The 12,799-nt window shown below is 41.4% G+C and overlaps 2 protein-coding genes across 20 annotated transcripts in view; one reads left to right on the top strand and one right to left on the bottom strand.

Annotated features, from left to right (window-relative positions):
• DOCK6 (dedicator of cytokinesis 6) overlaps nt 1–12,799 on the top strand; it is a 185,925-nt gene that overhangs the window by 35,763 nt on the left and 137,363 nt on the right. For all 19 annotated transcript variants that reach the window (XR_015732802.1, XR_015732803.1, XR_015732804.1 and 16 more), the window contains 3 exons: nt 4,473–4,602; nt 7,513–7,725; nt 12,346–12,431. Coding sequence is in view for 16 of the 19 variants with exons in the window: in XM_034437790.3 (XP_034293681.1) it covers nt 4,473–4,602; nt 7,513–7,725; nt 12,346–12,431 (429 nt within the window). In the remaining 3 variants the exon portion in view is untranslated. The remainder of the gene's footprint in view (nt 1–4,472; nt 4,603–7,512; nt 7,726–12,345; nt 12,432–12,799) is intronic.
• Nucleotides 1–12,799, bottom strand: part of ANGPTL8 (angiopoietin like 8) — a 48,841-nt gene that overhangs the window by 4,492 nt on the left and 31,550 nt on the right. The window lies entirely within an intron of this gene.

The raw sequence follows: 12,799 nt of genomic DNA, 5'->3' as shown, positions 1-12,799 counted from the left end.
CATAATTATTTCCAAAGATGTTATATTAGAAATGCATTACTATCAGTATGGGTAAAAATTAAAGAACAACATTATTTGAAAATACCAGTCTGCCTCTCCACAATGGAGGTACTGATACACCCAAATATTATTAATATGGAAAAAATTACAAGATACAAAGACATTACAAAGACCCCTCACTTGTGGGGTGCCGCAGGGGTCGGTTCTCTCACCCCTTCTGTTCAACATTTATATGAAACCGGTAGGGGAGATCATCCATGGTTTCAGGGTGAGGTATCATCAGTACGCTGATGATACCCAGCTTTTTATATCCACCCCGAACCAGCCCAGTGATGCCCTTGACGTGATGTCCCGGTGCCTGGAAGCGGTACAGGTCTGGATGGTGAGGAACAGGCTTCGGCTCAACCCTGCCAAGGCTGAGTGGCTGTGGGTACTGGCATCTTGATCCGATGGAGAGGTTCCATCGCTGGCTATAGGGGGTGAAGTTTTACCCCCCATAGACAGAGCATGCAACTTGGGTGTCCTCCTGGATTCACGGTTGAGTTTAGATGATCACATAACAGCCGTGACCAGGGGGGCGTATGCCCAGATTTGTATGGTTGCGTCCCTATTTGGACCGAGATGCTTTACGCACAGTTACTCATGTGCTAGTCACCTCCTGTCTTGACTACTGTAATGCTCTCTACCTGGGGCTGCCCTTGAGGACCACTCGGAGGCTTCAGCTGGTGCAGAATGTGGCTGCGCGGGTTGTGATGGGAGGGTCCCGATACTCCCATGTTACACCCTGTTCTGTCCCCGTCACACACACGCACCCCCACAGACGGCCCGGAGTTAATAAGACACATGACAAAGTCTTTGAAGATAAAGCTGGCAGCAACCCAGTGGCTAGCTGCCAATTCAGACTTTACTCACACAAAACAAAGATTAGACTGCAAGCATTCCGATAAAGCAGGCAAAGTTTCAGCAATACAAGGATTAGTCTAAATGCAATCTGACAAGGCAGGCAGAAGTCCAGTAACGCAGAGATCATGGATTATTTCTAGATTTTGCTCGTCACAAACTGAACTGGCCACCACACCCACATTTATACCCTGTGGGGTGTGGTCCAGTGACTCAGCTAATCTCTGGCACGCCTTCCCCTCTGCTGCGCACGCTTCTCCCTGCGCCGCTGTCGAGGATCCAGCCAGCACTTATCTCCTTCATTGCTGTCCACCTGTGGCTGCGGGGACGTGCTTGGCTCTGGACCTATCTCTTGGCCTTCGGTGTTCTCTGGAGGCATTGCCAGAGAGGAGGGTCCTGGAGAGGGAGGCCTTGCCATCTCCTCTCCCTCACTCTCAGAGTCTGCATCTGTCGATAGCCCAGGCTCAGGCAACGGAGCCACAATACACCCCTCCTGCGCGACTTGCATTGGTTACCGGTTGCCCTCCGGGTGAGATTCAAGGTGCTGGTGATGACCTATAAAGCCCTATATGGCTTAGGCCCAGGATATTTGTTGGACCATCTGCAGCCAGCAACAGCTTCCCATCGCCTGGTACGTTCTCACAGGGAGGGCCTTCTCCAGGTGCCGTTGGCAAGACAATGCCAGCTGGCAACCCCCAGGGGCAGAGCTTTCTCTGTGGGGGTGCCCACTCTTTGGAATCAACTCCCCCTGGGGCTTCGGTTGGCTCCTGACCTTTGCACCTTCCGCTGCGAATTAAAAACATGGTTGTTTACATCACCCAACCTGGACTGAGGGGGTTTGATTATTTTAATGGGCTTTAATATATGTTCTAAATTTATATTTATACATTATGTATTTTGTATGTATTTTATGTTTCATTGGGTTTGTTTTTATTGTTGTGAGCCGCCCTGAGTCTAAGGCGATAGGGCGGCATGCAAATCACATAAAATAAAATAAAATAAATTTTGAATGAAAAGGGGGAACTCAAAACCAAACAAGAATTGAGTAGTCAAAGGAGTGACATAGCATGATGGCCACAAGTGCAGATACAATCTCGATATGAGAAAGATGTATGGTTTTTATAAAGAATTAACAGAATTAGATCAGATATTAACAGGGTTAGATGAAAAATTAATAAAGAAAATATATAGCTATCTACCAAGTATCAAAATGGAAGGTGAGCAAGTAAAGGAGACAATGATAGTATGGGCTAAAATTTTTGGTTATACAATAGAGTTAGAAAAATCGCAGAAATTGTGGGATAGGAACTATAAATTAACAATGTCTACTGCATATAAAGAAAATCTTTATAAAATGTTTTATAGATGGCATTTTTCATCCACAAGGTTGGCAAAGATGTTTAGGGACATGTCTGCTAAATGTTGGAAATGTTATCAGATACCTGGGTCGTATTATCATGTGTGGTGGACATGCCTAAAAGTAAAAAAAATATTGGACAAAAATAAATAGATTTAAAACCAGAAATATTTTTGTTGAGCATTTTACTGGATAAATATAACAAGGGGAATACATATTTGATTTTACATATGTTAACTGCAGCTAGAATTGTATTTGCACAACAATAGAAGAGTGAAGAGATCCCTACAGATGAAAATGTGATTTTAAAAAATTAGAATGTGCAGAAATTGATAGACTAACACTTACAATTAAGGAAAAGGAATACACTGAATACTTTTTAACATGGGACTCATTTTATCAATGGTTAGATAATAAAAACAGAAGTTAGAAATGTAACTAACTTAGAAAGAAAAGGACTAATGATACAAGGGAGGTTTATTAAAATGGACAAGCAAATATTGTTATTATTACTGCTATTATTATAGAAGTAATACCAATGTAATGAATATTATTGTAAACACTTTGATTATTATTTCCTAAAAAATCTGTAGCCAGACAACACACTGTTTATTTCTGAAGAGACATCTGGGGAAATGGGCCAGGCATTTTTGATATGTTTATAGTATGTTTACAGTTCATAGTCTTGAGAAGGCTACCATGGTAGTGTTTGTCCAGATATAACAGACATATGATTGCAAAAGATATGCTCCCATATCCCTTTATTAAATTTCCTACCTTTGGCTGGCAGATAATACTTCAAATAAACATTCTTTATAAAGTATCTGTTTAGTAGTTATCAGCAAAAGCTCTCAGAACAGTTTCTACAGAAATGTAGGGCAACAATTGAAACCCTCTGAATTCTGTAGTTGATCGATGTAAAATGTTGACAACCATGTCTGGTTCACACTCCCCTTCCCTTTCCTTCAGAGGTCCCGGCCTTTACTTAATCTCCCTGCTTCCTCCCCCACAACTGCCTCTTTCTTCATCCTGTGACCTTACTTTCCTCCCACAGTTGGCTCGAATACGCCAAAAAAGACCTTCAGTCAGTCGCATCGCCACTATTGCTGCCCTGTTCTTCACATCAGCTGTGCACGTGTATCCCATTGCAACCCGGTCCGGTGCAATAGGCAATGGGTGCACATGCATGGCCAGCATGAAGAACAGGGCGGTAATAGTGACAACGGGATTAACTGAAGCTCTTTTTCAGTGCATTCAAGAGCAGAGGCTGATAGTTTTCAGTGCAAGAAGCCTGCAGCCAGCCACCGCTGCTGGCTCAATTCCAGTTGGCAAAGAGGCGGCGGCTGGGAGGCTTTTCGCACCAAAAAAAAAGGCGGTGGCTGCGTGCAACTCGTGGCAAGGGGGGGGCGAACAAATGGGGGCTGGTGGGGAGCCCAGTGGCGATGTCTCAGCCCTGGCTTGCCTTCCCTGGCAGCCAGCTGTGGGAGGAAAGTAAGGTCACGGGACGAAAAAGAAGTAGTTGTGGGCTTTGACAGATTCTGAGTTTAGCCACCTCAGACCCTGTGCAGTAAATAGGTGGAAAGACTGCAATTGCTGTAAATTCAATTTTTTTTCCTACTGGGTTCTGTGGGTGTGGCTTGGTGGGCATCATGTGATTGAGTGGGCATGGCCAACTCAATGTCACTCACAGCTGCAGGCTGTGAAAACGGAGAACATTATTAAAACAATAGAAACAAAGACAAAATATAAGGAAAAACATAATAATAATAAAAATAATATCTGTATGAAAAATGTGAAAAAACCCAGTTTAATTCTAATGCCAGTGTTGAAAATAATTTTGTTTTAGAGAAAGCCGAACTCTTAAGAAATTGTATGGTTCACTCCAGGGGTGAAATTCAAAAATTTCCCTACCGGTTCTGTGGGCGTGGCTTGGTGGACAAGGCAGGGGAAGGATATTGCAAAATCCCCATTACCATCCCACTCTGGAACCAGCCAGAGGTGGTATTTGCCGGTTCTCCGAATTACTCAAAATTTCTGCTACCGGTTCTCCAGAACCTGTTAGAACCTGCTGGATTTCACCCCTGGTTCACTCAAATATTCATGGAAAGATGAATTAATCTAGAAGGCATTTAATGCCTTTAAATCTTTTCTGCATTCATGCTATCAATAGATTTCCAACAGGAGTAACATCATTATTCTTTCTACCTTTGTTTAGGTACCAGAAATTGAGCACCATGTATAATGCCATTACTGCTGAGAGACAAAGAGAAAGGCAGAAAGGATTATCTAGGCAAGTCTTTGAATTAGATGAAGTAGTTGAAGAGAGGAGCAATCAAGGGGATACGGTAAGTCAAGTGAGAATATAAAGCAACTCATTTGGCAACCTTCCATTTTTTTAATGTAATGTGGATGAGAGGACAGTATCCATCTGCCATAAGAACAGGTAAGATTCACACTAGAATCTTTAGCAAGTGAGTATCTTGATTCACAGAAAAATTCCACTGTGCACTCTTTGGTTTATGTCCTTGATGAGAAAGTTGTAAGCCCAGCTATATCAAAGCTTGTGATCTGACTGACCTTTCTGAACATATGGATTTGAAATTCAGGTTCCTGTAAATCTGGCTATTGCATCTGTAAACCTACCTCATCTAGGATTAAGCTGTAGAAAGGATTAAAATACATGCAGCGTAGCAAGTTTTCAGAACACAGTTGATTTGTTTTTATGCCAAAAACATAAACCCCAACCTTATCTAAAGCCAGTTCTGGAATGTGAGGCCATATTCAGGAGTGCACAGTCTGTATACAGTAGTCCTCGACTTACGAACACAATTGACTCCAAAATTTCTATTGCTAAGCAAGAGTTAGGTGAGTTTTGCTCCATTTTACAACCTTTCTTGCCATATTTGTTAAGTGAATCTCTGCAGTTGTTAAATTAGTAACACGGTTTTTAAGTGACTTCTCCATTGACTTTGTTTGTCAGAAGGTTGCCAAAAATGACATCGAGACACTGCAACTGTCATAAATACATGACAGTGTCAAGTGTCTGAACTTTTATCAAGTGACTATGCGGATGTTGCAGTGATCGTAAGTGTGAAAAATGGTCATAAATCACTTCTTCAGTATCATTGCAATGTTGAATGGTCACTGAACAAATGGTTGTAAGTCATGGACTACCTGTACTATCATTTCCCTTAATGGCTTTGCCAGCTTTCTTTCTTTCTTTCTTTTTTTAATTTGATTTATATGCCGCCCTTCTCCGGAGACTCAGGGCAGCTTACAATGTGCTAAGCAATAGTACATTCTTAACCTTCAGGGAGTTCAAAAAGTAAATTGGGAAATTAATCCATACTGGTTGAAAGCAGATACCGAAATACTTAAATCTATTTCTCCCCAGTTCTTTTGAAGAAAACCAAATCCTCCACACATACCCTTTGAATATCAGAATCACATTTTTTCTAAAAGTAAAACAAAGATGCAAAAGCAGAAAATGCATGGAGTGTGACCAAAACTATGTTCACATTTGAATTGAATTCATTGGCCTTGGAGTCTTCTGCATGTTAGTTGAACTTTTGAATTGAAAAACAACCTCATTCCTAATCTGGTTCATGGAAATCTTCATAAATATACTTCTTACAATGTAGGTTTAATGTATTTAATGTACATTCAAATTCAAAATATGGAATTTTAATTTAGCCATTGACAGGCAAAATATGGTATAAAAGTAGTTCAATAACCAGAGGCAAAGTTGAAAGAGAAGCTGAGGGACAGGATGGGACAACTTGCCATGGCCAAATCTCCATGGGACAACTCACCGTCAGACAATCCAACAATTGAATTTAATTATTTAAAATAATTTAAAAAATATTTTAATTTTTGTCATTCACATTTCATTTTGTTCCTCCTGATCTGTCCCCGTACCCACACACACACGAACACAGCCAGCCGAGGGTTAAGGAAACACTTTGGAACGCACCCAGGTCTTATCTCCCACTTGGCAGCGATAGACACACCGTCTGCCAAATGCCTTTATTTTCACAAACAGAAAGATAAGGTACTTAACGTGCAAAAAGTCCAAGCAGAAATAATATTTCTCTCCGCAGTTCCGAACGAGGCTTTAGTGACTATCCAAGGTTTACTTTTGTTTGTCACAAGGATCACTGACCACTACCCTCTATTATATAGTCTCTGGGGTGTGGTCCAGTGACTCAGTTCTAATCCCTAGCACGCCTCCTAAGCTGCTGCAAACGTTTATCACGCCTTCGGAGGCGTGCGTCCAGGAATGATGTTTCTTCGTCACTCTGATCCGAGCCAGCTGTCTCCCTACTGATCTCCTCTCCCTCGGCCGGCACCTGAGACAATGCCAGAGGGGAGGGCCCTGGAGAGGGAGGCCTGGCTGACTCCTCTTCCTCATGCTCGGAGCTTTCTTCCTCCGATGGGACAGGCTCAGAGGGCGGGGCCACAACACCTCCTTTTGCATCCTTTCTTTAATGATTCTATAGCACCATTTCTTTGACATTAGTATAACTCTTATCCCATGGTCAATTGTCCCTCGGCAAAGTGGCCGCAGTGTGTTGGCCATGTCAAGTGATCTTTAACTACCTTTGTACAAGTGCTTCTCCACGATTTGTCATTATCACTTTAATGATCACATTACCATTCATAATGTGTCTTGAAACATGCAGTTGCTTTTGAAGGGATTAAACCCTAACCCTCACCTTCTCTTAATTCATAATTTAACTTTCAAGATACAATAGGATCCAGATAATATATACAGTTACGTTGATTAAATTTTTTTCTTGTTTACTTTTGGCATGGAATATTACATTAAAAGAAGCTTTTCAAAGCCATTTTTAAAACTCACAAGGGTAGTATTTGATATTTGCAAAATCTAAGATGCAAAATTGGGGGGGAAATTACTAGATTGCATCAAAGATGGAGAGTAGAGAAGAGACCCTGTCTTCTATCTATCCTCAGTACTGTAGTATGAACTCTTGCGTCACTTCATATATGCTGGTAGTCTGCTTAATATTGGAAGAGAAGACTAAGTCAGCTATAAGCAATGCTAGCGTGGTTAGGATGTCTTCCATGCAAAAAGGCAACACTTGGCATATATTCTGAGCAGCAAACTCTCTGGATTGGTGCTCAGTTGCAAGATGCTTCTTTAAATTTGCTGTCAGCAAATTTGTCCTCTATAGGGCTGTACATAGACATTCCCCATTGCCTTAACAACAAATGCTGCTCCATCTATCTTTCAGGATGACATAAAGCGCTGCTCTGGTTCCTTGGAAGATATGCCCCGAGGCAGTTGGACATCCAGTATCTTTGACCTGAAGAACTCTGCAGCTGACTTTTTACTGCGTTCACTCCTGGTGCGCACTGCCATCGAAGAGACTGACCGCCGTAATGCAGAGCTGCGCAAGAAGAACCGGCATCAGGAGATCTTGACCCTTTACTCAGCCCCTGATGAAGTGAGTGGAGATACTGAAATTCCCTTTAGCCTTCTATGGAACCTGGTAGGATACAGCAGATGGGAGCCACATGAGCCTACAAATGCACGTGTTTGCACAAAAGGAACAGGCAGCAGGTTATGTAGATTATTTTTCCATGCTGTGGTCTTTGCTGAGTTTTCACAAAGATTTAAGGGATTCTATTTCCATTGATTCTGACAACAAAGGGAAGCAATCTTCAGTAAGTCTTGGTGGGCAACACTAGTGGTGGTAACTGGCTTTGCATGACCTTACATTTTCTCTTTATGAAACCTTGGATTGGTCAATTTTTGCATCCCAAGGTCATGCTTGCTTATTTTTAGTTGCTTGTTTGTTATTATAACTCCTTCAAGTAACAATTAATCAACAAACCAATCTTTATTCAGTTATAACCAGTTATAACTAATTAAGATAAAGAGAAAAATATAACATTTTAAAATATTTTTTAAATAGAGGACATACTACAGTATATTGTAAAACCTATAGAGCAGTACTTAGCTATGGTCAACCAAGTGAAATCAGATTGATTTTTTTTGTTGTTAGTTGTGAAGTCGTGTCCGACCCATTGCGACCCCATGGACAATGTTCCTCCAGGCCTTCCTGTCCTCTATCATCCTCTGGAGTCCATTTAAGCTCACGCCTACTGTTTCAGTGACTCCATCCAGCCACCTCATTCTCTGTCGTTCCTTTCTTCTTTTGCCCTCACTCTTTCCCAGAGTTAGGCTCTTCTCCAGTAAGTCCTTCCTTCTCATTAGGTGGCCAAAGTATTTGAGTTTCATCTTCAGGATCTGGCCTTCTAAAGAGCAGTCAGGGTTGATCTCCTGTAGGACTGACCGGTTTGATCGCCTTGCAGTCCAAGGGACTTGCAGGAGTCTTCTCCAGCACCATAGTTCAAAGGCCTCAATTCTTTGGCGCTTAGCCTTTCTTATGGTCAACTTTCACAGCCATACATTGCAACTGGGAAAAACATAGCCTTGACTATACGTGCTTTTGTTGGCAGGGTGATGTCTCTGCTTTTTAGTATGCTGTCTAGATTTGCCATAGCTTTCCTCCCCAGGAGCAAGCCTCTTTTAATTTCTTGACTGCAGTCACCATCTGCGGTGATCTTGGAGCCCAGAAAAATAAAATATGTCACTATCTCCATTTCTTCCCCATCTATTTGCCAGGAATTGAGAGGGCTGGATGCCATGATCTTAGTTTTCTTAATGTTGAGTTTCAAGCCAACTTTTGCACTTTCCTTCGTCACCCGCATCAAGAGGCTCTTTAGTTCCTTTTCTCTTTCTGCCATTAGAGTAGTATCATCTGCATATCTGAGGTTATTGATATTTCTCCCGGCAATCTTAATTCTAACTTTTGATTCATCTAGCCCCCCCCCCCCCATTTCTCATGATGTGCTCTACATATAAGTTAAATAGGCAGGGCGACAATATACAGCCTTGCCGGACTCCTTTCCCAATTTTGAATCAATCAGTGGTTCGTGTCCAGTTCTCACTGTTGCTTCTTGATCCGCATATGGTTTCTCAAGAGACAAATATGATGGTCTGGTACTCCCATCTCTTTAAGAACTTGCCACAATTTGTTGTGATCCACACAATCAAAGGCTTTAGCATAGTCAATGAAGCAGAAGTGGATGTTTTTCTGGAACTCCCTAGCTTTCTCCATGATCCAGCGTATGTTGGCAATTTGATCTCTAGTTCCTCTGCCTCTTCAAAATCCTGCCTGTACTTCTGGTAGTTCTCGATCCACATACTGCTGGAGCCTAGCTTGTAGGATTTTAAGCATAACCTTACTAGCATGTGATGCGTAGTTTGCGATAGTTTGAACTATCAATGATGCGATAGTTTGCACATTCTTTGGCATTGCCTTTCTTTGGAATTGGAATGGAAACTTACCTTTTCCAATTCTGTGGTCACTGTTGAGTTTTCAAAATTTGCTGGCAAATTGAGTGTAGCACTTTTACCCCATCGTCTTTTAAGATTTTGAATAACTCAGCTGAATACTGTCTCCTCCATTAGCTTTGTTGTTGCTCAGATTTCCTAAGGCCCATTTGACTTCACATTCTAGGATGTCTGGCTCGAACTCAGTGACCACCCCATCGTAGTTATCAGGGATGTTAAGCTCGTTCTTGTATAGTTCTTCTGTGTAATTTTGCCACCTCTACTTAATCTCTTCTGTCTCTGTTAGGTCCCTACCATTTTGGTCCTTTATCATGCCCATCTTTGCATGAAACGTTCCCTTCATATCTCCAATTTTCTTGAAGAGCTGTCTGGTCCTCCTTATTCTATTGTTTTCTTCTATTTCTTTGCACTGTTCATTTAAGAATGCATTCTTATCTCTTCTAGCTATTCTCTGGAATTCTGCATTCAACTGGGTGTATCTTTCTCTTTCTTTCTTGCCTTTCGCTTCCCTTCTTTCCTCAGCTATTTGCAAAGCTTCCTTAGACAACCATTTTGCTTTCTGGACTTTCTTTTGCTTTGGGATAGTTTTAGTTGCTACCTCTTGTACAATGTTGCGAACCTCCGTCCATAGTTCTTCAGGCACTCTGTCTATCAGATCTAATTTCTTAAATCTATTTGTCACCTCTACTGTATATTCATCAGGGATATGATTTAGTTCATACCTGAGTGGCCTAGTGTTTTTCCCTACTTTCTTCAATTTAAGTCTAAATTTTGCAAAGAGTATCTCATGATCTGAGCCACAGTCAGATCCTGGTCTTGTTTTTACTGACTGTATAGAGCTTCTCCATCTTTGGCTGCAGAGCACATAGTCAATTTGATTTCTGTGTTGACCATCTGGTGATGTTCATGTGTAAAATCATCTCTTGGTTGTTGGAAAAGAGTGTTTGCTATGACCATCATATTATCTTGACAGAATTCTATCAGCCTGTGCCCTGCTTCATTTTGTACTCCAAGGCCAAACTTGCCTGTTATTCCAGTTATTTTACAGCATTCCAATTCCCCATGATGATAGGGACATCATTTTTTGGTGTTAATTCTATAAGGTGCTGTAGGGCTTCATAGAACCGGTCAATTTCATCCTCTTCAGCACCAGTGGTTGGGGCATAGACTTGGATTACTGTGATATTGAATGGTTTGTTTGGATTCGAACTGAGATCATTCTGTCATTTTGGGGATTGTATCCCAGTATTGCTTTTCCTACTCTTTTATTGATTATGAAGGCTACTCCATTTCTTCTGAGGGATTCGTGCCCACAGTAGTATACTTGATGGTCTTCTGAATTAAATTCACCCATTCCTGTTCATTTTAGTTCGCTGATTCCTAAGATGTCAATGCTCAGTCTTTTCATCTCTTGTCATCTCTTGTAAAGATTTTTTTCTCCATAGGAACCTGGAATGCAAGATTCATGAATCAAGGCAAGCTGGACATGGTCAACGTCCAGCTTGTCTTGATTCATGGATCTTACATTCCAGGTTCCTATGGAGAAAAAAACTTTACAGCATCGGACTTTCCTTTCACCACCAGATGCATCCACAACTAAGCATCCTTTCGGCTTTGGCCCAGTCGCTTCACTCTTTCTGGCGCTACTAGTACTAGCCCTCTGCTCTTCCTCAGTAGCATATTGGTCACCTTCTGACCCGAGGGGCTCATCTTCCAGCGTCATATCTTTTTTACTTTTGGTACTGTCCATGGGGTTTTCATGGCAAAGATAATGGAGTGGGTTGCCATTTCCTTCTCCAGTGGATCACGTTTTGTCAGAACTCTCTGCTATGACCTGTCCGACTTGGGTGGCCCTGCACAGCATAGCTCATAGGTTCATTGAGCTACGCAAGCCCCTTCGCCACGACAAGGCAGTAATCCATGAAGGAGTCAGATTGATTAGATAGTAACAATTTAAGATAGAAGGAGTCAGAATGACCAGGATGCTTAATGAAAAATGAAGACAATAATTCCTGATGGGGAGGGCAATAAGAAATAACACGATCCATCATTTCAATTATTTCTCTATCACATGGACTGTCTATTTGAAAGGAATATTGGTATCTCTCTTCAGTAACAACTGTTGGGACGGTATTAAATCTAGCCAAAAATAAATCCCTTCTAAATTTCAGAATTGTTAAGTAGTTTAGGTATCTGGCTGGTGGGAGAAAATCTGCAGAATGCCTCAAGAATAGGCCATTGTTTGAGATCGGCTAGTGCACGTTCATAGCACTCTAGTATGAGAGTTGCTCAAGTAAAGGTATAAAATGGCAATTTAATATGTAATGCCTGGCACCAAGAAAACTGAAAGCTATCAGTCATAGTTAAAGGGGTCAAGCCAACAAGGGGAAAAAAGCACTTAGGCCAGTAGGAGAGGATATAACTCCAAGCAGAAGTTTTTATATTAAGTAGGCCACAATGAAGCACCACATTTTGAAAGCAGCGAGATACTTGAAAAATAAATCTGATAAACATGGATTGAACTCTTTCAAGGGAAATAAATGACCTAAGCAAATAAAGGAAGAGAATTTTTGGAATGTTGTACAAATAAATGCAAAGACTAACAGAATAACAACATAATATTTTATGAGCTTTCAAAGTCTCTCTCTCTCTTACCCTCCGGCTCACAATTGGGTCAATGACATATGTTACTTTGGCTTCCCAGGAAGAGGCAGTAGAACGGTGCAGCATCCCAGATATTCCAAAAGAGCAGTTTGGGCAGAGGATCTTAGTGAAATGCTTGTCTCTGAAGTAAGTCACAATTACTTGGCAACATAGAGCTGCCAAATGTCAGGTAGAAAAAAAATGATTGAATGTAGAATAATTTTTTTTTGAACTGTTGTTTTTGCTTAATGGTACTGTGCAAAAAAGGGGGCCGAAAGATGCTATCCAAGGTACAGCTTCACATGTACTGGTTTGTTGGAGGATGCACATATGTGTGTATTTGCTGCCATAGTGTGAAGGAGCTACATTATCACTCAGTTCTGTTAACATAGCAGACCTGTGATACATTGCAAACAGGTAGATGGCAGAATTACCTGAGAAGAAGTTACTTTGGTTTTGGATTCATATTCCTGAGCATTGGAAGCTGCATGCTCCTGGCAGCCCAGCCTTCCTGA

This window comes from Pantherophis guttatus, chromosome 2, assembly GCF_059756535.1.
Source record: "Pantherophis guttatus breed Tessera chromosome 2, ASM5975653v1, whole genome shotgun sequence".
NCBI classification, from domain to species: domain Eukaryota; kingdom Metazoa; phylum Chordata; class Lepidosauria; order Squamata; family Colubridae; genus Pantherophis; species Pantherophis guttatus.
The sequence above is the reverse complement of the archived record's forward strand: the minus strand, read 5'-3'. Positions and strand labels throughout refer to the sequence as shown.